Here is a 23,653-nt window from a genome sequence, read left to right as displayed (position 1 = left end):
GAAGCACGGGTGCTCGCAGCATTAAGGAACAGATCTCTACGGAGAAAATGTCCCTGCAGAAAGACCTCCCGAGGAGATGTGGGCTGAAATCTCCTCTGCTCGAAGCCATTTCCTGCTGTTCCGGTGGGCAGGAGGCCGCAATCTGCTGCCACCTGGCTAGGGGACATTCTGGGAGGAGGTGGGGGGGGAGGAAGGAAGGACCCACAACACCCAACACCCCATCTGGCGTGAAGAAACCTGACCTGTATGCCAACTGTTCCCCTCGCAGGACAGGGGAGGAAGGACGCCACACGCCTTCTTCCCACTGCCGCTGGTGTGGAAAGCGAGCAGCACAGAGGGGACGGCAGCAATAAAACGACATCACCCCAGCAGAGAAATACGGGATACGGCAATTCTCTTGTGAACTGCTTTATTTTGGGGCAAACCTTTGTCTTCTCACAGCTCAGAGCAAAGAAACTAAACCACAATTTGCTAACGTTATAAATTGAAGCGGAGAAAGTAAGTGAAAAACTGTTTTTCTTCAGCACAGCCCTGCCATCGGTTACGCATCTGGGCTTCACTGAATTCAAACGAGTTGCCATTTCCATAGGCTGAAGTATGGGTACTTAAAGGTTCCCAGTAGTCCCCACCTCCTACTCGCTCTAGCAGCAGACTACAGGTAACGCAGTGTGAACAAATGTTGCTCGTCTGAGCTGACAGATGCTAAAATGTTGCCTTGTCAGAATACCTGGAGAAGTCCGCAGAGCTCCTTGGCTAAGGGAAAAGGCTCTCTGGAAGAACTGCCACAACTGGGCATGCGTATGGGGTAATAAACTACCAGTTACCCGAACAAAATAAACATTAAAGGAAACCGTTGCCTGCTTCAACGCTCGTTCACAGGAGGTGCATCGCAGAGCCCAGAGCCAAGATTCAAATTGAAGGAATTAACATCACATTGCAAATATATTTCCAAAAACGTATCTCTGTAGGAACTGGGATGAAAGAGGAGACATCATTAGATAATGAAGCAAGTTTTCTAATAACAATCATTCCTTCTAGAGGAATAAAGCTGTACGGTAATTTAGAGAAAGAAGTTGTTAACAAATTTGGCTGATACACAGGGAATTAAAGAGCTCAACAGCCTGTCCTTTAGGCCATCCACACCTTAACATATGGGCATAACTGAATATCGACAACCCGGCCACTCCTAGCAAGTAACAAGTTTAAACTGCAGAAAACGTTGGCTAAGAGAAGAAAGACATCTTCCTAACACCAACTTACTCTTGCATGGAAGAGGTTTTCTAATGTGTTACACAGCATTGAGTATTTACCCATGCTTGGATCCTACTTGAAACAGAACACAAAGACACACCAACCCAATGTTCTGGTTCAGAACAGCAGGTTCCATTCAGCTGCAGCAATAACCACGCACACAGTGTACCTGGCCTAACATGGCTTACTGGTTCCTAACAACAAGTAGGCCAGGCAAACTCCAGTATGGCAACCTGGAGTCGGTTCTGAGCAGCTGACTGCTCTGTTCAGTACCTCTCAGAGCTTCCATGTTCTTTTAGGAATAGTCATTCTTTTGCAAGCCAAGTGTATGATTTAATATCACCCAAAAGCACACCACTTCTGAAAACAAAACAGCACAGCTTGCATAACAGGTTAACTTCTGATTGTCAAAGATCTTCATGACATCACTTCTTTTCCCCATCAGACGTTTCGCAGAACTCCTTCCTGTAAGGCTTCTTTTGAATCCGAGGCTCTCGAACTCCCCTGGTTTATATTCAACGATGCCCAAAGTGCCTCTTCACTTCCAAACTCGATCAGGTTCTGGATAAATGATCCTAAAGGTTAAGTTTATCCGTGCGTCCCTGGAATGGTACTCCTTAGGTACTCGGTGCTGTGAGCAGCATTATGGAAAAGCAAACAAAACAAACACCTGTGAGCTTGTGTGTCTAAAATACAGGTAATCAATGTGAAGAACTGTAACATTCTGTGATGGCTTTTTATTTACCTTTCTAAACATTCCAGTAAGACAAGATATCCACATTCTGACTACTCAGAGCCACTGAGGAAAACAAAGGTCTTCGCAGATTACTGCGGGTTTGTTAAACTAAACTGCCATTCTTCTTTATATTCTAAGGCCCTAAATTGATTTTACTCTTTCAGCTGCAGGCTGCAGCTTTCACTGAGGAACTGCAACTACACGTGAGGCAGTTCTTATTATCACTTAGCAGCTGAATAAAAACCCATAACTTTTTGGGGAGTGCTTTGAAATACTTATTCCAGCAGAGAACATTCATTCCATATCTTTATGGCAGTGACTCGCACATACTTAGAGAGCTGCACTGGAAGCAAAGAGCAATAAGGAGTGCCAATGAATTCTTACCTGCCAGTCCTCCTGGGTAGCTCCTTCCATCATCAGCAGAGTCCCGTGATCAAGCGGGATTCTTAGTCTCTCTACATAGGTATAGTCTCCATTCTCTTCCTAAAAAGAAACAGTGGACACTGAAGTAGGCAAGCGCATTTGGCAGAAGACCAGGCCTCCATAGCAGAGCTTGAAAAACAGGGACACGGGAGGAAGAAAGGAAGCTCTTACAGGATCAGGAAGTCTAACTAAACCTCTCTTTAACCATATTTCATAGAGAGTTCAGGAGCCGAGCATTTTAAGGATGAAAGAAGCCATATTACATCTCACTATCTGTACAACACAGTTCGACACTACGGTACAGTGGTTTGTAAAACAAGTTCCCTTAAAACTTCATTATCATGAAGCAAAACAGACTGCTAAACTAGAAGGCGTGCATCAACTGCGAGATTTCTACTGAGCTCTCAGATGACATACAACAGTTTTAAAGCATGAGCACTACAACTAAATGTAGCAGCACCACAGCCTCGCTGTGACACACATGACATCATTCAGAACAGGAACCCCCCATTTCCAATTTTGCATCAGACCAGCACGGTGCCATTGGCACATTGCTCAGGGAAGCCAATTGCACTAACACACTTGTCTTAGTCAATCACCACAGTTACATCCTCATGAAAGCACACTGTACCTCACACCAACTGTCTCCCACAGTGCCACACGGGCAGGTACAACACTCCACATACTCTCCTAATATTTTCTGGTATTAGCCTTCAGCAGTTGCAAAATTTGCTACAAACCTTAAGCAACTTCTATTCAGCATCTTGCCTACTTACTGCTGGCACTTTAATTACTTCATTTGTATTAAAGTGCCGAGTAGGAAAAACACTATTTTTCAGAACAGTACAGAATCTAAGTACGTAGTTGGCACGTTATAGATCTCCGCTGCCAACTTAGGAAGCTGCTTAAGAAGAGTGGAAAGCAACTCTGAAATGAGGAATTCAGAGGTTTCAGGTAGAAAATTGCTTTCAAAATACAGGCCGGGGGGAACATTTGTGCACTACTGCATCTCTGGAAGCAGAAACATAGGCTTTTATTCCAAACATCACCAAATTGGTTTTTTCTTCATGCAAACAAACTTGGCTGGGGTAAACTCAAATCCCAGTAACAAAAAGCATTGTTTGACATAACTGACTTTGCAACTTGCTCTTTGTGCCTGGGACTGGAAGTTAAGCTCAGTGTGACAGAATGTGGTTACTCACTACTGGTGGCACAAGGGGCAGTGCTGGCTGGCAGCTCCATGCCTTTCCTGGTGATACCTGCAGGCATGAGGCTATTCTTAGAATCATAGAATCATAGAATCACTAAGATTGGAAAAGACCCACAGGATCATCCAGTCCAACCACCCGCCCTTCATCAATGGTTCTCGCTAAACCATGTTCCTCAACACAACATCCAAACGCTCTTTGAACACCACCAGGCTCGGTGACTCCACCACCTCCCTGGGCAGCCCATTCCAGTGCCTGACCACCCTTTCAGAGAAGTAGTATTTCCTAACGTCCAGCCTGAATCTTCCCTGATGCAGCTTGAAGCCATTCCCTCTCATCCTATCACTAGTCACCTGGGAGAAGAGACTGACCCCCAGCTCACCACAACCTCCCTTCAGGTAGTTATAGAGAGCAATAAGGTCTCCCCTGCTGCTATTCCAGCAGTTAGTTCGGCTCATTAAACCTCTGACATCAGGGAGTGCTGAGGACTCTGAGAACCACTTGCAATGTTTTCTTTCTCAGAAGGACAATGTCCATTTGCAAAACGTATCTTCGAGCATCTGGAGTTATCAGGCATTTATCTTGCTCTATTCGAACTGATGCACAATGCCAATTTGATTTTCTTAAACCTCAGGGGAAGCAAGGAGACAATTTCAAGAGCAGATGTCATAAACATGACTGCTGATGAAAAGCAGTGAAATACCATTGCATGGCTGCTTTTTTTGTTTCATGGGATTGCACCATTTCACTCTGTGGAAGGACAACAGTGGAGTTGTTTTTAGTGTCTCTTGCCTGCTGATCGTAATTAAAATTCATCTTTCAAGATAAGTGATTCAGGAGAAAACATTCTTTTGGCTTAGAAAAACCAATATGTAAAAGCAGCACTTACAAAATCAAAAAGGTAAGAGAGAGAAAAGGTCTGGAAGCCAGAGTGCTGGCTCCTGGACTCCTGCTTTTCCTATTACCTTGAGCACGAGAATTATCCTTACAGACTTCAAATCTTTTATATTTCAGATTCCCATCCCCCTTTTCCAGTTTCCTCCTCTACCACCAGTTGTGGAAGCACCATTTGTGTCTCCACAACAAACTGGTCTCATCTACGAGGGCTGCTCCGAAAGTAATGCCTCCCATATTATTACGTTGGCCCACAATGTCAGAGGTGGACGTCGGTGGTATGGCAGCAGAGGTTGAACCTTCCCACCAATATCCCATTACATTTTGCTGCCGTGTGAAAGATGACAGCAGAGGGGCAGTCTGACAGAATGGCATTGGACACGGAAGTGCGTATGAAGCAAAGGTGTGCCACTGAATTCCTCCCCGTGGAAAACATGGCACCCACAGGCACTCACTGATGCTTGCTGAACGTTTCTGGAGACCAAACAGTGGATGTGAGCACAGTGAGGCAGCGGGTGGTGCATTTCAGCAGCGGTGACAGTGGGCCATCTCTGCTGGTGCAGACTAATAAGAGTGTTCATCACTCACTGTTCATTGCTGGTGAAAATGCACAGATAGTGGTGGTGACTGATGAAAAACCGCATCTGGTAGCTGAGATTTTACTTTATCAAATTGTGTTGTTATGCTTTTTGTATCTGTTGTAGTTTCCATGGCAATAAGCAGAAGGCATTACTTTCAGAGTGATCTATGTATCAATCATTTTGCATTTTTGCCTGTTTATTCTCACCACTTTGATGTTATCCTCAACGCAGCTCTTTTGTGGATCCAGTGAGAATGAGTATCAGCGCTATTGCTGTTTCCTCATGTAATCCCCCTGCCCTCCTACACAGGACTATCTTTAAACTCCTGCTGTCGAGCTCGCTTTCTGCAATTGCAGCAGCCTGAAGTAATTGCCTCTTCCTCTCTACTTGTCTATAGCTGTTCAAGCCCCGCCAATACCAGCAGAGAAAGCCACCTCCTCTATGGCTGCTGCTGCCCACAAGTCTCCTTCCTGCCAATCCACCCATCCTGATCCAAGCCTTGGTTTCTACCGTGCTCCATACACTCCTGTGTCAGTCTTCAATTAGGGCTGCAAGGACACCAAGGATTATTTTTCTGCTAGGAGTTTACTCCTGTTTACTAGGAGTGCTAACTTCCACTGGAACAGCTACGCAAGGACAGCAGGACCTTGTCTTAGCATTTCACGTGAAGGACAGACCCATGTGAAGGCTGGTTCTCAGAATGCCACAAACACCCCGCTGTTACCTAACATGCACAGAACTCCCTCCCGTGCCCAGCACCCACCAGTTGCCATGGCTACCAAGGACCACAGTCGGCAGCGACTCGGCCCAGGCCTCTGTGCCCTCAGCTGTGGGCACGTGGGGCTGCTGGAGCATCACGTAGCGCCCTTCACCCTTCGGCTAAAACCTCTCATGGTTTCCAGAAATACCTTATCGGGTACCCTGGCACTGCCTGAACTGAGCAGCGATGAGCAATAATAAAATGGTCCAAACGAACAGAAAGGGCTGCATTTTAGAGAAAGAATGCTTAAAAACTCCAGTGGGTAAAGATAAACAGTTCCTGGCATCGTGTTAATTTCCATGAAAAGTCCCTGTAGTGACTCTAGTGAGAGATTTGCTTTCAAAAACAGATGAGGCCTTTCTTCTTCTACGTGTGCTAGGCTGAAATCTGAGTAGGAATTATCTTCTACTTACTCAGAAGGGAGGCGATGCGGATACAGGCAGGCTCTGCACGCCTCTCTGCACTCCTTCCCCACCTATTACATGGTGAGCACTTACTCATCCAGTACAGCAGTCACCAAAAAGGAAAAAAAACAGAGGACTGGACCTTTAACCTCACTCTGGAATCATTTTCAAACAGAAAACAATATGGCCTGCAGAGAAATAGCTTCTCTCTTCCCCACCCCCACCTCAAAGAACATGAAGATTTCCTTCTGTGGCAGTTTCGGAGTGGCCTATGTAAACTCCATCAAATCTCTACAGTGCACACGTAAAAAATCTCACACAAACACGCAGTAACAACAAATACAAAACAACCAACCTCAAACAAACACCAACATGATTTGTCTTTTCCATAGGTGACTTAGGGAAATAGGTTTTTATTCTCTAATAAGTCCATTGATGTTTCAAGATGAAATACGCTTGTACAGATGCACTCTAATACAAAGCAGAGTCTCCAAAGGCCCTGCTCTGGTGTTCCCCAACGGCAGTACAAGGTGTTTCTGACTTCTGGTACATGCTGTTTTGTACCCGGTACACAATCACACACAGGCAATTGCTTTACTTTTTTTTTCCAGCATCACTTACCACGGTGAGATTCTACCACAGTACTTCTCACCTTGTATTTTCATGATGTCTTCCATCTCAGAAGACTTAAAAGCACCCGAACAGAGAGAAACGATGGCCTCTGAAATGCTAAGGTCAACATTAGTAGAACGCTGGCCCTCAAAGAGGTTTAACATGGGGACAAAAAGGAATTACTTCCTCTTTTCCTCGCCACAGGAGATTGCCTCCAGAAAATCTGATGTACAAATAATGGCAGATTTGAAGTCAGATAAGAGCCTGAAATGCCTGTGATGACTGCTAGTATAGATTCACCCTTCTCTGGACTACATCCCTACTCACGTAATCTGCTTTTGAACGAAGTAGTGATCAAACTTCAAATGTCTGCAATCAACTTTAACTTCCTCTTAACGAAAGTGAGAATGCTACATCACAATAGAGCAGGAAAATTACTTCTTTGCTGGTACAGCCTGAAAGGTTGTAATTTCCGTCACAGACTCCAGCAACTCCCACTTGGCAGAGCACCTCGTGCCATGGGATGCTCAGAAAATTGCAGGCTTTGGGAACGCGCAAAGAATACGTAACGTGACATATAATTTAAGTACAAATTCCCTCAGGCACAGGACATACAGCTAATAGCAACGTGTTCAAACATCACTCTGCACGTGGGGATCTTACTTTAGAAACAGGTATGTCACAACTGCGAAAGGCGTGCTTCATATATAACCAGACTGAGCTAGTCAGAAAGAGCAGATCAGAGACTAGAAATGAACTCAAGCACCATTTACAGCTTCCCAGAAGGGTGAACTTGCCAGCTGACATTTTGTTAGCATCGCAGTATCCGAGACACTGCCGTATGCTATGTCCAGTGATACAGTGCACTGGTTATGTGATCTCCTGCTCAAGGATCACCGGATTAAACTCCTCTCACACAATAAGGGATCTACAAAGTAAAGAACAGGTGAAAAATACAAGTTATTTATTTTTCCAGTTGAAATTCTGATCCGTTCTGTTCACAGCTGGGTGACCCATGACAGGCAGATTTCAGTACCCTCAGTGCACAGCTTTCTTATACACTGATCATCTCCACCTCTGCCTTCTGAACGAGTTTATTCAGAATTAATAATGACATGAGCAGTCAGCAAACTTCCTCCGTAAGATCCAGAGTGCTTTTCAGACTATGTACGCATATATATAAATATTATTCTAACCAAAGCTCATGGCAAGCATACCGCCACATAACAGAAGACATGCAGAAAAGACATCCGAAGCAAGATATCCTAACGTAAGGCTCGGGTTCTCAACAAAGGAATGTGTGATTCCTTTACTTCAATCAACATGCATTGCAGAATTGGAGTGTGAAGCTGGCCTGTAACACGGCATTTTATCTAGGAAAAGTATTCTCTACAGAATCAGCATCTAACCCCTGAGAGGATGTTCCACACATGCTTCCTATCCAAGTAATGATCCCTGTTTATTCTGTGAAGTGTGATACCAGAGTTTGGTATTTAGGGGAAAGAAATGAGCAGTTCCTTCCTGCTGTTCACTGTCTCTCAATCTGAGCATACACAAGTCAGAATGCAAACAATGCTAAGGGGATTTTTACTTACGAGAGCGGTCAGAGCTTCTCTGCATCCCACACACGCTATGAATTACACAATGCTTACATGAGTTTAACAAAATGGTATCAAATCTATGGTTCATTTCCACAGTGAAAGCACCCTTCTAACATTACTGATGACAAAGAATGAGAAAGGACCTGCTTATGGCAAAACAATACCCAGGCTGCAATTACACTGCTGTGCGTTATTTCAGAGCCATTCCATTCCCACCTTGAACACGCCACAATCCATGCGATGGACTTTTTGCTTCCTACACTTATTCCACAGAACTTTATGATAACAAATAATAACCTTTTCACTAATTACTAACGTTACTAAACGTTTCTAGTTCTTAAATTATATAAGCAGAGGGAAAGTACTGAAGATATGACCTTGTTGAGCGTACTCACAGGGGAGGGTTTCTTCCTCATCTCAAAGGTCCGGATAGCACCAAAGCTGAGCGAGGCAATGACGGGATTTTTTCCCAGCGATGGCTCATCGTCACTGTGCCAGTCCACGCTATCCTTCTCATTTCGGTACAGGTTGCAGAGAAGGGAGTTGAAGGTATGGCCTGTGAACTCCTCTATCTGCTCCTTTAGCATGGTCAGCACGGGATGCCACTGCAATTGGCACAGGAGGAGTAAGATAAATACAATGAAAGCAGGCTGGCAAACAACAGCATTAGACACAAGAGGAAAACTGCTCTTGGATAAGAAACAAAACACACTGCACTTTCACCACAATACACTTGAAGCTGAACAAATGCCTCTGCACAAATCTCGCTGAAATTTTAGCAGAGCTGAGGAATGAGCTTTCTATGTTACCTACGGCTCAGTACTAAAATCACCTCTTAAAAACACGAAGCCAGTCTGCTTTTTGTACTGATGTTGGCAGCCGCCTCAATTAACCGAAAGGTGAGGAAGTCCACACAGTAAAACTTGTTTGATCTGGCCGTGAGCAAACAGTAACAGTTATGACCTAAAACAAAAGCTATACAGCCCCTCCCATGCATACCTTTTTCTAAATTTCCTGTCCAAGCCAGAATTATTTAACACGTGAGTCTGACAGCATCTGCCTGACTTAACCACTGCTAGGGAAAAGGAGAAAGTTGGACTTGGTGACTAAATGACGCTCTCAGCTCCCCGCAGCTGACACAGATCCAGAGACAACAGTTGGCCAAACACTGGCACGGCACAGCCCTCTGTTCCCAGGTCTATTGGCACAGCTTGCTGAGCCCAGCTCATCTTCTCTTGGGGTTTTGACTTCAGCATTGTAACTTTTCAATGGTTTGCAAAATGAGTATCACGGGCCCTGAATTTCAGCCTTTCCTTTGCTGATATCTTACTGTGCCCATAGCCTATGGCAGCTATGCACATTCCATTACAACTCAGCCCAGTGAATCATTACTCAATGTTATAAACTTACATCATGGCTTTCATCTGTCAGAGTGCTTTTCAGCACGATATAAGCTAAAAGAAAAAAAGGCTCAAAGCAACGCAGGCCAGAATCTTTGCCCATTACATAAGCAGATCAAGGGAGGACAAAGAGCTGATTCCAAACCTCTGAGTGAACACTGGAAGGAGGAAGAACAGGCAGCAGGAATTAATTCCCAGTACCAACCTCAAATAATCAGGTTTGCACCACCTTCCTTCCATGCTCCCCTGCATCTGGGAGGGTTTAACCTATTGGCTACACTGCAGGAGCCTTCAACATGTCATCTTTCTGTGTGGGGCTTTTCTAGATAAGCCATCCCTTCAGTGACTAAGCATCCTATGAATAATTAACTATACTTGAACATAGCTTGTAGCTATGAGATACATAGGGAAGTCAGTAGCAGACACCAAAAACGCTACAGCTTGTACTTGCTTGGGTTGCCTGGAGGAAAACCACTGGATCTCAAGAACTGCAGTATGCTTTGAACACGCAATGCAACGACAGACAAACACAGTGAAAATTACTGAAAGCACTTTTCAGAGACCCACCACGCTGGATTCCTTCAACTCCTATCACAGAAGCAGTATGGGTGAAAAGGTTATATAGTGAATTTTACAGTTCAGTGGAAACTTCACTAGAAACCAGCAGCAATGGAAGTCCTGTTATTATGAAACATCACTGCTTCTTTAATTATATCTCTGCTTATAACGAATTGTTCCCCAAACACCAGAATTCACTTAGGCACCAGCCCTGCATCATACTTGGCAGCGTTGCCATCACACTCAGTCTTATCAAACAAAAAAGGAGGGGTACAAAACTAATTACACATATGGATCAAAGGTCAAGGCTGGCAACTGACTTTGGCCAAGCTTCATATCAAATTGCATTTGCTTTCACTCAGGATATTTCTGTGACATAAATGCTATTCCACAGGTAAGGGCAGTGCTCTTTACACCATCCACAGCTTCTTCAGGCTGCAGGAACTTCCACCTACAAAGCTGAGTAAGATGTCACAGTGACCATGTGCAGTCTACCCACATATGTGTCTACGGGCAGTTCCCATGGGCAGATTCCAGACAGCAGCAGAGCTGGTTGCCAGCTAAGTAAGTTTGCTGGTGCACGGCACTTTCCTTTTTCCAGTAAAAAGGAGAATGATTCAGGGATAAGAGACTAGGTCAGCATGTGTGACTTGTTTGGTCCTTGCATCTCTGGGATAAGAAAAACAAATCAGTGTTCCAATGACTGCTAATTCTCAGCTTCAGATAAACCAGACTGAGTTTTGTCCAAAGCTACACAGCAACCCAAACCCCAGACTTGGAATTAAACCAGAGAAATAATTTCCTTTTCCCAGCTTTTAGCCACTATATCATGCTTCTCTCAACCAATCCACCCATAACACTTATTTGATACAGTTGTCATCATCCCACCACAGCCCGTTGCTGATGGCAGAAGAAATTCCAATAGATGTTCCAGATAAAAAGGAGATAGAAGGGATTGTTTGTCTCTCAATCTCTGCAAAGTGTTTTTCTTTTCCAGACAACAGTAAAAGGAAACTGTGCGCATATACATACATTTGGGTTTGGCTGCATTGTTATCCTGGAGTAAGTGTATGGAAGTTCCCCATACCAGGAGGTGAGCCGTGGCTCCTCAAAAGATCCTTCTGAAAAAAGAAAAAGAGGAAGGCTTTCTCCGTTGCCCTATCGCAGGGCTTGAAAATAGAAAGATGCAATTCTGCCACAGAAACTTCATCCAAAAGGAATGACTGTCCACTCTCCTCAAGTTTAAAAGCCGCCCCTTACAAATTCCTCAGCCTTTCATAATGAGCCCAAGAGAAGGAGTATTACTCAAGAGCGGGCCTTGTGATACATTTTTGATCCCATGCAAAAGGGATCGTCTTGCAAAAACCTTGGATCCACATCAATTTTCTCACCCCTGTGCAAGACAGGGCAACAACCGGACAGATTAAAGATAAAATTACACTGAAATTTCATTTCTAATTGTAGGTTGCTTTGGATTCTCCCGGTTCCAGTACCCAACACAGTGGTCTCAGCTGCAAGGTACAGCCACAGGGAAGCATGAAGTGGGAAGTGCTGCAACATCAGTGGGATTTCACAGAAGCAGGAAGCAGCAAAGCTGGACAAGCTGTCATGTTTTTGTTAAACACACCTGCGTCCCTTGGTGTAATACAAACGCCAGGTATTTTCAGCTTCTGAAAGACGACTTTGGTAGCAATTTCTCGTGTTTGATGGCTGGCATTCTCCATTGTGCAATACTTTATTACCACCTAATAAACATCGACATTGAAGAAATTTTCCAGCCACGATCAGTAACTACTCCAATATATTCTTCCATATCCATTCCTGACTAAAAAGAGAAATCTAGATAGAACAAGTGCCCCTTAGTGAACAAATCCAGAATAGCAGACTCTCACTTACCAAGTACTGCTACCAAAAGCCAAAGACAAGGGAAAGTAAATGTGCTCTGCTGGCGTTGTAAGTGAGAGTGGCAGAAAATATTCTTGGTGACAGAACACAAAGAACACAGTTTGTACATCATCACTGGGAGGTGGTAAGAAGGAACGGAGTACAAACTTAATGGAAAAAAAAAGAACAGGAAAAAGAGCTGGAGACAGCACAGAAAGAAAAATCCTTCAGGGTTTTAAGATAGAAAGGCACCTTTACTTTCTCTTGATTTTTAATTGTGTATAGGAACGTGGTGATGGAGATTTGAAAAACAAGCAGCAGTTAACGCTTCAGGTACACACCGAAGACCTGGAAGGCAATGTGGAAAGGCAGTACACGAAATGAAAAACAGGCAATGTGCGGATTTTGGTGTAGAAATGACATGGAGACAACCTGGAATGTCAGACTACACACCTTACCCTGCCTGGTGTGAGTTCTCTGACCCCAGGGTACGTCTTGGAGGAGCTGTTCAAACATCCAGTCTGCCTGTTCCGAGTCAATGAAGCCAGGAACCAAATGAATCCTAAGGAAGAACACGTATAAAACAACAGAGGAACAAAAGCTTCTATGTATGCTTTGATAAAGTATTCTAATTTACAGGATTCCCAAAGAAGGTAAGAATGCCTATAATGCAAGCAGAGAAGTCAGCAAGAGCTCCTGATGGATCTTCCTCTAACCAAATATGTCTAATTGTTTTTCAACCCTATAAAACATGTGACAATAAGCCACGAATCCCACAGTCAGCCACATGCTGAGCAAAGAACAGCATCCTTATCACACTCAATAAATTAGATATCTCCAATTACGGTACTACCATCAACACAGACAGTAATTCCCCTTTATTCACCATATCCATGGCGCTTAGAATACGATAGCCCTTTATCACTACTATCACTCTATCCATTCTCTTGCAAGCACACCATAATAGACAAACAATGTTAAAAGAGGTATAAAAGCCTAATTATTGACTTCCGATAAATGCATGTGAGCCAACAACAGCATAGGAAAATATAAACTCCATTGACAGAATAGCAGTACTGGCTGTGTACTCTTTATCCGTGCCCTTGCTGACACACAGTACCAATCCAAATCTGCAGCAGTAACTTTGGAACATGAACCAGACACATTCGGTCCAGGAGCACTACATGTACTGTGCACCACACGGTAGAGGTGCATTCTTCTCTTAAGCGCTGCTCAGAACCGCGCGAGTCTCTGCTGCTCGGTAAGCAAATCGCTTCCAGAGGCGTCCCGAGCAGATGATGCACAGAAGGGCAACGTGCGCCTCCTACAGCCAGAACTACGCAGACACCACACTGCACAGAACTGCCTCAACATCTCATCGTTCAACAAAAGCACAGAACAGGTTTCCAAAGGCGTGTTCTCCACTTACCTTGAAACACCGCTTGGTTCCGTGCTGAGCTCATACACACCGGGCTTGCTGAGGGTATAGAAAAGAGAGAGCCATCAGACTGACCAACGAGAAGAGATCTCACACAGACCATGCTCAGAGTGAGGCAGCAAGGGATACTGCAGAAACAAATGCGTTTGTGCATGCTTCCTGCTCCTCACTCCCACTCCTGCCCAGGCTCAATACGTGGCTTTAGGGCTCTAGAGATAAGTAAATGAGGGATCCCACCAGGAAATGAAAGGAGACATCAACAGGACTGTACTCTGACCATTATCCTCACAGCTATGGCTACACCAAGAGCACGAGTCCAACTGTAGATGCAAAGTACACGGGTTTCAGTCAGAAGACAGATACCATCCTCCTGCCAACAGCAAAGCATTCGGCTGTCTGCAAGACACAGAGAAGCCAAACCACATGTACGGAAACATTTTAACCACTGGAATGGGGAGCAGAGCAGTTCTTTCCTCTGTTACAGGCCCTGCTACTGTGAAGTATTACTTACTCTCAAATAAGTTGCCTGTTTCTCCCACTACCTCATGTTTCTCCTAAGCTAGCCCCATACTTCACATCCCTTTTTGCCTAAAGCATCCTAGAGGTTAACCACTGCCCAGCATTGCTCCTCTGTCAAATCAGCTGACCAGCTCTCTCGAGCATCACAACCTGTTTGGCACTGTGCTGTATTCAAGATAGCTGAAAAAACAGAAATTTGTGACTTCCTCTGTATTGCACATACACTCCGAGCGTAAGCCTTACAATACTACCTACAGCACATTGTCCTAATGAGAACAGAAGCTCAGTTTTGATTCTTCTGTATTTCTTAATTTGTAAAGAAAGCACAACAAATCAGAGGTCAGCGAACCATCACCGCGTGTTTTAACACACTGCATTTGCTTAGCACATAGAGGCTACGTTGCAAACAAAAACCTCCCAAAAGAACACACGGCTGTATCATCAGGTCGAGGTGGAAAGTTAAATCATGAGAATAACTGTTACGATGTCTAAGTGCTTCTGGGAAATTCAGCTGCTGTTTCCACCAATATTTTTGTGCATCTTGACAGAAAGCCCTCTCTCAAGAAGTGGCTCTGCTTAAGGGACTGTTCACTGCCACACCAGTAGTGCGAGGGCTCTGCAGAACACCTCATCTGAATTGTGTCTGCTCTGCACGGATACCCACCAAGCACCATACCTGAGGTAGATCCCTCAGCATACAAAGGCTGGATCTGAAGAGCCGGATGTGTAACCTGCTTCATAGGAACCTCTCATTAAGAAAATTCCATCTCGATAACCAAACTGAGGCAAATTTCATTTTAAAAGTCTTTAAATTCACTGTAGACCACCACACGTTGCCACACTTCATACCAGGTCTACTCTGGGAAGATCCCCATTTTTACACAAAGGGTAAGTGACCTACACCAGTTGAGAATCTAGTTTCACTATGACACTAGCACGTACTTTTCCAAACCTTCCAAGGAAACGCTGCTTGAGTTGCCATACCAGCTACATACCTTTATACCAGCACACGATTTCCAATATAGATTACACTGGGAGTTTTCTAGGAAAACGTACCTTGTTAACTAAAGCAGATGTGTTTGTGGTTCTCTTACTCAAGAATCCCTTGCTGTTTCATTCTACACCAAAGCTGCAGTAACTACGAAGACAGACCTGAATTCTCCTAACTATTGACTCTGGACAAAAAGGTTCACATTTTATACTGAAATTTCTTTCAAAGGTATGGATGTTATAAGAGGAAAAGGAATGCTTTTTTAGCAGGGTTCCCCTGTTGAGCAGTGCAGAAAAGCAGCAGGAGGGGCGGTTGAGTCCGCTGCATACTCACTCTATGACGCCTGCCTCCGGAACTCTGCGTTCCACCTGAAAGGCAATCAGACAAGGCAGGGTGAGTACCAAATGTTCACATACCTGACACAGCTCAGCCAAACAAAGCCCGCTGCCATCTCTGCTGACTCCAGGTAGGTGAACAATGTAGCGCCAGAGAGAAAAACACACCACTGGACAGCTGCTAAGCTGCAACATACTTCCCTCCTCCAAAACCCTCCAGACAGATTTTAACAGCCAAACGCCCCCTTAAAGAACATTTACATTCAGAAGTAAAACTATGTAGCAAGGAGAGGAGCAACAAACAGATCTCGTAGTCAATGAGCTGTCATCACACAGGTCAGACCACTGGAGTCAGCAGCTTAAAGGGCACTGTGGGACAGCTGTTCTTAAAGGCCAGTTGTTTAATCCAGCCCAATGAGCATCCTGGCTGCCCTAGGGATGTACGCTTCTCTTCCCTGAGCTCAGCGCTGAGACACGAGGTGGTACTGACAGCCAGCAGGCAGCTCACAGCACTACCGGGGTGCCAGGGCTGCGTCTGAAGAAAGAGAAGCCTCCCAGAGCACCTCCGAGCCTTGAGAGCCAAGATGACTTCACGGTACTTCTGCCTAGACTGAAGACAAACGATGGGCCACACAGCTTTGAACTCTGCTTGGTAAACGTCTTCAGCTCAGCCCAGTCGTTCATTTCAAACGTAAGGCCGTAACCTGGAAGCCTGCAGTTTTTCAGTTTATTATTGAAAGTTTCAGAAAGCTCGGCGTTCTGCTAGGGACCGCTTTGCTTTTACCTCTGATGGCTTTTCAAAGACAAACTGCTTCCGAGAGCGGAGTTGGTCTCTCCCCCCCCACGCCTGCCCGCCGCCTGCGGGGGAACGGCTGCCGGCCTCGGGCGCCTTCGGTGCTACAGCAAAGGGTAAAACAAATCACGTGAAGCCGCGCTCCACCGCACGGAAAGCGCAGCGCTTCACCTCACACGCGCTTACGGAGCCCTTCTTTAGGCTCCGGACGAAGGAAGCCCTGCCGAAGGAGCGGCTTCGGCGCTCGGCACCGCGACACCCAGCGCGGCCGCCGCCTCCGGCTCTGCCCGCCGGCCCCAGCCGCCGCCTCGCCTTGCCTGCCAAGCGCCCCGCCGCTCCTCCGGCCCAGCCGCCCTGCACGCGGGCCCGCCGCCGCCTCTCCGCCATGGCGCTGCCGGCCCGGCCCGGCCCCTCCCCGAGCTCCTCCCCGAGCCGCTCCTCCGCCGGGCCGGCAGCTGAGCCGCGTGGCCGAGCTCCTGTCGCCCTCTGGTGGCAGCGGCGGAGCCTGCAGGGCTGCGGCTCGGCACAGCGGGGCCGGCCGGGGCCGTAACCGAGCAGCTCCAGCTTAGGGCCCACCGCGCCGCTTCACTGATGCATTTTAAGAAGGAAACCGACAGGCCAAAGATTCAGAGTGAATGCCATTTTATTTGTTTGACCAAGTGAAAACCCACACGGATCGGTTAGACCAATGCTTCCACGTCACCTCCAGGCTTACAGAACTGGTACCACCAGCCTCTCCATCCCTGCTCCAAAAGAGTAGTAATGATACGGGATAGGATCTTCAGCTCAGACCTGATCAGCACCATTGCATCGGTATTTGGATTTTTTCACTGTACGGGAATGTCAGCCCCAAATCGTGTCTCAGTGCAACACTTGAAAACCAGAGCTCGGAACTGTTCCTCAGGGACCAAAAACAACCTGCAGCCACTCACCACAGAGAACATTGGTACCAGCTGCCATTTAATCCGGCTTGGAAGTCCTGGTGCATTTCACGCTTGCAGAAAGGAATGTTAGCGATCACACCTTTAGAGATCAGGTTATGGACAACAGCAGTGCAGGCCTCTCGTTGTACTCTGACCCATCTCAGAGTTGGATTAACTTCTATAGAACAGATCAGTTCAATTAAAAACAAAAAAGTTCTACATTTAAAGAATTTACCGGTTCTCATTTGTAAGGAAGTCAGGATTCACGTTCTGAATGGCCTCACCAAAAGACAGACTGACATACTGCAGAAAGAACATATCCATCAGTGCTAAAGGAGAGCAACTCACTCCAAGCTCTGCCTTGAAAGTGCCAGTAGTCTTTTACATAGCAACCAGCAAGAAACACGTAACTCATGACATTTATCCGCGTTGTGTTATCATCCTCTATTACAGACAGCAGGCACTGAACTTTTAAAAACATTACAAATCAAAGTTACACACAACTGCTTCGTATTCAAGAAGCAAGAATTGAAATACTTATTGAAATGTTATTTTACGTATATATTTATAGACGAGCAATTACACTCATTTGGGGTGGGTTGTTTTTTGGCCCACTTCCCTCAAATTCATAACCAAAAGTCACACTCAACCCTTGAAGTTCACATAAATGACCGCTCAGGATTTGGTGCATGAACCCATTTCAATACAGTACCAACCCATGAGCAGACTTCTGAAACCAGCAGCTTAAGGACCATTTTGTGATCATCCTTCCCAAGTGGTGAACCTTTCTAAGTTACACACACCATGCAAACACAGAAGTCTGAAGTGGAGGTACTCCTGTTTTACAGAGAGATGACTTCGACGTAGCCTGAGTCTGTCTTTCCCTGCCCATGGAGTCCCAGTTCCTTTGACTGGGCCATGTAGCAGGGGAGCACTTGCTAGCTGGCTGACAATGCTAAATCCTTGCAAGTATCCTAAACCTGAGCTGGGAAAAGTTACACTCTGAATAGAACCAGGTTTCCTTTTCAAAGAAATATACTCCCTTCCCACACCTGCCTACCTCTGAATGTGTCAGAGAACTACCATTGTTCTGCCCGTCACCCACAATCATAAGACACAGATGTGATGGATGCTATGTAACCAAGCTGTTCTTCAGCAGCGCAGTGTCTGATCAAGTCCATTTAAGTATTTCTTAAAGCACAGCGTCATTTTAGTCCAAAACACTTCCCAACTCAATAAACCTATAAACAAATAAAGCCTATTTTGAATCAGTATTAGAAGTCAAGGATTTGTCTGTATCCTCTACACAAAACTGTTTTGCTTATTAGAAAGCACACTTACAACTGCAGATGTTTAAAACATTAGGTCTACACGGTGCCGAGGTGCAGGCATGGAACCTGCAGGAGTTCCAGGCTTCTGAGATCTGGCTGCCTGCTATTTACTTCTCCTTCAGCTTCCTCAAAAAACGAGCCCGTACTTGTTTGTTTGTTTTCATGAGTAAACTCTTAACAGCAGGTGTAGGTAGAATAGAGAAGATCCAGGCCTAGAAATCAAAGGAGAAAAGTCTCAGTTTTTAGTCTGTACTAGGCTAAATCAAACCATTACCAGCACATGTAAACGTGACAAAATTATGACTGAAAGTTAAATAAAATTCATTTTTGTTCTTTACTATTCAAAACTGCTCTTCTATCAGGCAGTCAGAACATATCAGATCCTTGTGCCTCCTGCGGTAACTTACCATGACGGCATGGGGCAGGCACCCGTTGGTCTGGGACTGCAGGCCTACTGTGCCTATGGCGGCTCGCACGTACGTCTCAGGACTGGGCTTACTGAAGGTTGGCTTGCGGATTTTGGACAGTTTTGTTGCCACATAAAATGGGAGAACACTCTGTAAGTAGAAAAGATCACAATAGGCACAGAACTTTCAAATTAACTTACAGATTCAGTAAGGAACCAAAACCATTAGCTATCAGGTAACCTACATACTGAATTTTGAAAAACACTAGCTTAAAATAGCCTTCTTTTTAATTCTGATTACAGTATCTCAGTGTACAGTACTAACAATTTTAATCAGCTATTCTGCAACACACTTCATAATAGGCCCACAAGCCACGCTTTTGCTTTTCGCATGCTTGCTTTCAACCTCTCAACCTAAGCCTCTGAAGTAGTCAGAATGCCACAGACTACGGCTGTTCAACCAGGTATTAATATCTCAGAGATCTCACAGTCTTACAAATGTTGGAACCTTACCAGCACTTTGAGGATACCCGAAGATACGCACTGTCCTATACCAGTGATTCACTACCTGCATTTGCCAGAGTTGGCCACAGCAGCGAGCACCATGAGTTGCAAATCTTTATAGCAGGTATCTGAAAAGCATCCTTCCCCTTCTGCTACACTAACAGATCTCAGAATAAGAATATCATCTCTAAACTCAGCATATTTGGGCAAGTTACACTCCAGAGACTTGTGTCAAAACATTTAGTCTACAGAAGAACAATGACCACATGTGCTCGATCTCAGAAACGTTAGCTTCACCATCTCTAAAAAGCATAACATGGGTGAAAGGAACAACTACAAGTCTCACTGAATCGAAAACCACAGCTGTATAGGAATTCAACCACCACAAAGAGGAAGTGCGACTGTGGTAGCTGCTTAAAAAACGTGCACCTCTCTCTACAAATGGGACTGAGAATACAGATAACGTACAGAAAGATTCCACATTCAAATGGAGAGAAAAACTTGGATACCTGAATTTCAGAAGCATAAGCAGTCACCACTGACTTTAAAGTCACCAAAAGCTTCGATAAGAAAGCTACTCAGTCTGCGTGGTGGTTTTGCCTATACAGGTAGCTAAGCTCCATCACAGTGCTCTCTCATTTCACCTCCTTGAAGAAGAATGAGGAGAAAAAGGGCACTGGGGTTGAGGTAAGGACAAGATCGCTGACCAATTACCATTATGGGCAGAATAAATTAAATCTCGGGAGATATCCAATAATTTATTGCTTATTACTAACAGACTAGGGCAGTGAAAGCTACAAGCAAACTAAAGACACCTTCCTCCCACTCATCCTTTTCTACTCCTCCATGGGCTGCACATGGAGATCTGCTCCATGTAGTGCCCGTGGGCTGCAGGGAGGCAGCCTGTTCCACTGTGGGCCTCTCCTGGACTGCAGGGAACAGCTGCTCTGCGCCTGGAGCACCTCCTGCTCTCCTTCTGCACTGACTTCAGTGCCCAAAGGGCCGTTTCTCTTCATTTTCTCACTTTTCCATCCCAGCTGCAGTTGCTTAGTTTTTTTTTTTCCTTTCTTAAATCTGCTCTCCCAGAGGCACAACGAGCATTGCTCACGGCTCAGCTCTGGCCGGTAACTTGTTCCTTTTGGAGCCAGACAGAGCTGGCTCTTAACTCACATGGGGCAGCTTCTGTGCTCTGCTCACAGCAGCTACCCTTGCAGTCTGTCTGTCCCCCCCTCCCCCAGCTAGCAAAACCTTGGTGCATAAACCAATGGAGTCTGATACTGTAATAGCACAGGTGGTCTAGTTCAAGCTTTGTCCACTTTTTGTTACATTTCTAAATTCAATCTATTATCTATCTATTAATAGATATATTTATCAACCTATTAAAACTGGCCAACTCTCAGAATGATGTTCAACACTGTATGGATACAACAAGAATTATTTCAGGTCCTGAGCAGAAGTTTCTTCTAGTTATGCTACAAGGACATAAAGAAACAAGTCAGAATAGCTTGCTTACACAGTTCTATTTCACTTTACTCTTAAAAAGAAAGACCTGAATTCCCATGTGTTTCCCCAGCAGTATCTGATACTTTAATACAGTGAATGTGGTTGAAGAAAGCAGGTAGTAAAAGTTTTCACTGTTCCACTTCTGCTATGCATCGTAACCAAGTTTAGATGGAAAATGCTGATATTAAAGGGACTTTAAAGAGTTGTTAGTAAAATAAAGGGTTAAAGAACCAAGCAATGTTTTCAGACACTCAAAGAAAGTTTCAGAAAGTCTGCAGAAACTGCAAGGAAGTTTCCAAAAGATGACTGGGAGAAGTCCTTGCAGTCCTTCCCATTCCTTTTCATCTGATTTCTGCTACAGCTCCATAACCCCTCCCATACAGATGTAAACAAACACAGAATTAACCCTTTCATACGGTGAGCCCAACTGGAAGCACAAGTCTGAAATTAAAAGCACTGTATTTCTGAAGGTCAGAGCGATGAACTTCAAACAGTCCAAAGAGAGTGCAGTTTCTTTAATGGCTCCAAGGAGATATGTCAGCTAATCTTCACAGGAACACACTTGTAATATTCATTAGTGGTTCATAGTAGCTTAGGAATGAGAAGACAAGGACACAGACTGCAATAAAATTAGCATAACAAATTGAAGCTGTGACAGCTATTGGTCATCAGGCCCACATAACCCAGAAAGGCAAAGCACTGCCTACATTTAGGGACAAAAACCAAGGCCATGTGGGATTCAGCACCCTTAGCCAACAAGTGAGTTACAGCATACCATCACCCATCAAGCTTTCTGAAGGAAAAGCATATTTGTTGATACAGAAAGCAGATTTAATCTTCATTTATGTTAATAATGTAAGGTACTGAAAATATTTTCATAGCTTTTCTATATCCAAAGCTAGAAAGTATTTCCTCTCCATACTGTGCGTATTCATACTGCATTTAACACCTTCCGAATAGCATGTCCTGCAGTTTTTTGGTTGTTTTTTTTTTTCCTTCATCTTTTCAGTATGCATAGATGTTCTGTAATAAGCTGAGTCATAAATGAGCAGCACATGCTCCTTCTTCATTTTCCTCTTAAAGCAACAACATTATTGCCATAGAAGCTGTGTGCTGGTAAGTAGGTTTGAGCAGGAAAGAAATCCTATTAGATGACTTATGGATCTTATTAATGTGGAAAAGAGAATCAGTATGCTTTATTAGGAGAATGAGGTGTCTTCAAAACAGAGATCGACCTGATGTTTGTAATTCCAAATATAACAGACTCAGCTGAATGTCCTGACCTGGGTTGAGGGCAATGAATTCTAGAATTAGACAAGCCAGGACCTGCTACTATTTGATGAAGAAGTACCAAGAGGTGCTGCATCTTGTCTTAGATTTTAGATGACTGAGCAAGAGAGGATTAGCAAAAGGCATCTTCCCAACTCCAGAATCAAAGACAAATCCAACAAGTACCCCAGAAACACGCTCTTTGTTAATATCTCAAAGCAGAGTCTGAAGTTGGTTAAGTACAAGTCTAGAAGACAACTAAGAATGTCACCCATCCCACTTGAGCTCCACCTGTCTGAAATGCTTATTTAAGAAAGTTATGATACACAGAGATACTCAGTAGTTCAGTTTCATTGTTAAGCTTCCTTCTGTGCAGGCTGTTGTTTAAAGATACCCCATAATGTTCATTTTTACCCATATGCAATGGCACCATACATATTAGCAAGCAGGCAGCTATGCTTTCCAGGCTGCCTTGAGCTCTATAACATTATTACTTAAGCCACACTCAGAGGATATTCTTCCCACACGAATGAGGCATTGAATGAGGCATTGTTATTACAGACGTCCCATGTGAGGCCTCTCACAAAGAAGTCAGCACAGCAAACCAGCACTACCAGTTCCTCCAGTCTGAGAGGCCACAGATTAAAAGAGGGCCATATTGAGCACTGAAGAAACAACTGGCAGTGTGTTATATGAGGATAAATCTACAACACAGAAATTGAATCCCTCAGGAGAGAGGGATAATATGTAATAGATACAACAGAGTAAAAGCAAGAACACAAAGAACTTGTACTAAGGTAAAGTTGTCACAGGGAGGTCTGGGGCTGAAGGCAGGGAAGACCTGGAAAGCCTTCTGAGTAGAGAAGGTAATGAGTAGACAAGACAACATAAGAAGCTCCAGTTTTAGCTGTTTCAAGACAGGAAAGCACACAAACCACTGTGTAAATGTGCATCTGTTCAGAGTGTCAAGTTTTTATGCATCCTCTGTTGATGAGAGAAAATTGATTTGGCTGAAGAAACATTCCAGTGTGCTACTGCAGTGTCAAGCACTCTGAAAAGTTATGCTTTGAGAGCTCTACAGCATGTTATAACTTGTTGCCCACACAATACTCATGCCATCTTATCTGACCTCAAGAAGTTCCATAACAACAGTGGTCAGAATGCTCTCAGGAACCTTTTTTTTTTTGCTAGTTTTCTCTCTCCCCTTTGCTAACAGGCCCCAAAATAAACAGCACCCTTTACGGTGTTTGATATAGGTTTAAATAGGGCTACCATTGAATGGTCAGAGACTGCATGGGAATAGCTCACCCAGTAGCTTTATTTCTGAAT

General features: G+C 44.6%; 2 protein-coding genes across 2 annotated transcripts in view; both read right to left on the bottom strand.

The window, feature by feature from the left end:
* Positions 1-392: 392 nt before the first annotated feature.
* On the bottom strand, positions 393-16,784 carry ALKBH3 (alkB homolog 3, alpha-ketoglutaratedependent dioxygenase). The gene is made up of 9 exons (NM_001282377.2): positions 16,706-16,784; positions 16,380-16,492; positions 15,594-15,628; positions 13,742-13,789; positions 12,771-12,874; positions 11,461-11,549; positions 8,866-9,075; positions 2,372-2,470; positions 393-1,882 (listed from the first exon to the last, which is right to left on the bottom strand). Exons 1-9 carry the CDS (start codon positions 16,773-16,775, stop codon positions 1,790-1,792), a joined length of 861 nt encoding a protein of 286 aa, NP_001269306.2. The 5' UTR covers positions 16,776-16,784; the 3' UTR covers positions 393-1,789.
* A 229-nt stretch (positions 16,785-17,013) lies between these two features.
* The window catches only part of HSD17B12 (hydroxysteroid (17-beta) dehydrogenase 12), a 71,278-nt gene continuing 64,638 nt past the window's right edge, over positions 17,014-23,653 (bottom strand). Inside the window, exons 10-11 of the mRNA XM_015287198.3 lie at positions 19,050-19,199; positions 17,014-18,854 (exon numbers count right to left, since the gene is read on the bottom strand). Coding sequence (XP_015142684.1) covers positions 18,750-18,854; positions 19,050-19,199 — 255 coding nt within the window. The 3' untranslated portion in view covers positions 17,014-18,749. The remainder of the gene's footprint in view (positions 18,855-19,049; positions 19,200-23,653) is intronic.

The sequence above is a fragment of the Gallus gallus genome, chromosome 5 (genome assembly GCF_016699485.2).
Source record: "Gallus gallus isolate bGalGal1 chromosome 5, bGalGal1.mat.broiler.GRCg7b, whole genome shotgun sequence".
NCBI lineage: Eukaryota > Metazoa > Chordata > Aves > Galliformes > Phasianidae > Gallus > Gallus gallus.
This window is presented reverse-complemented; position numbering and strand designations above follow the sequence as displayed.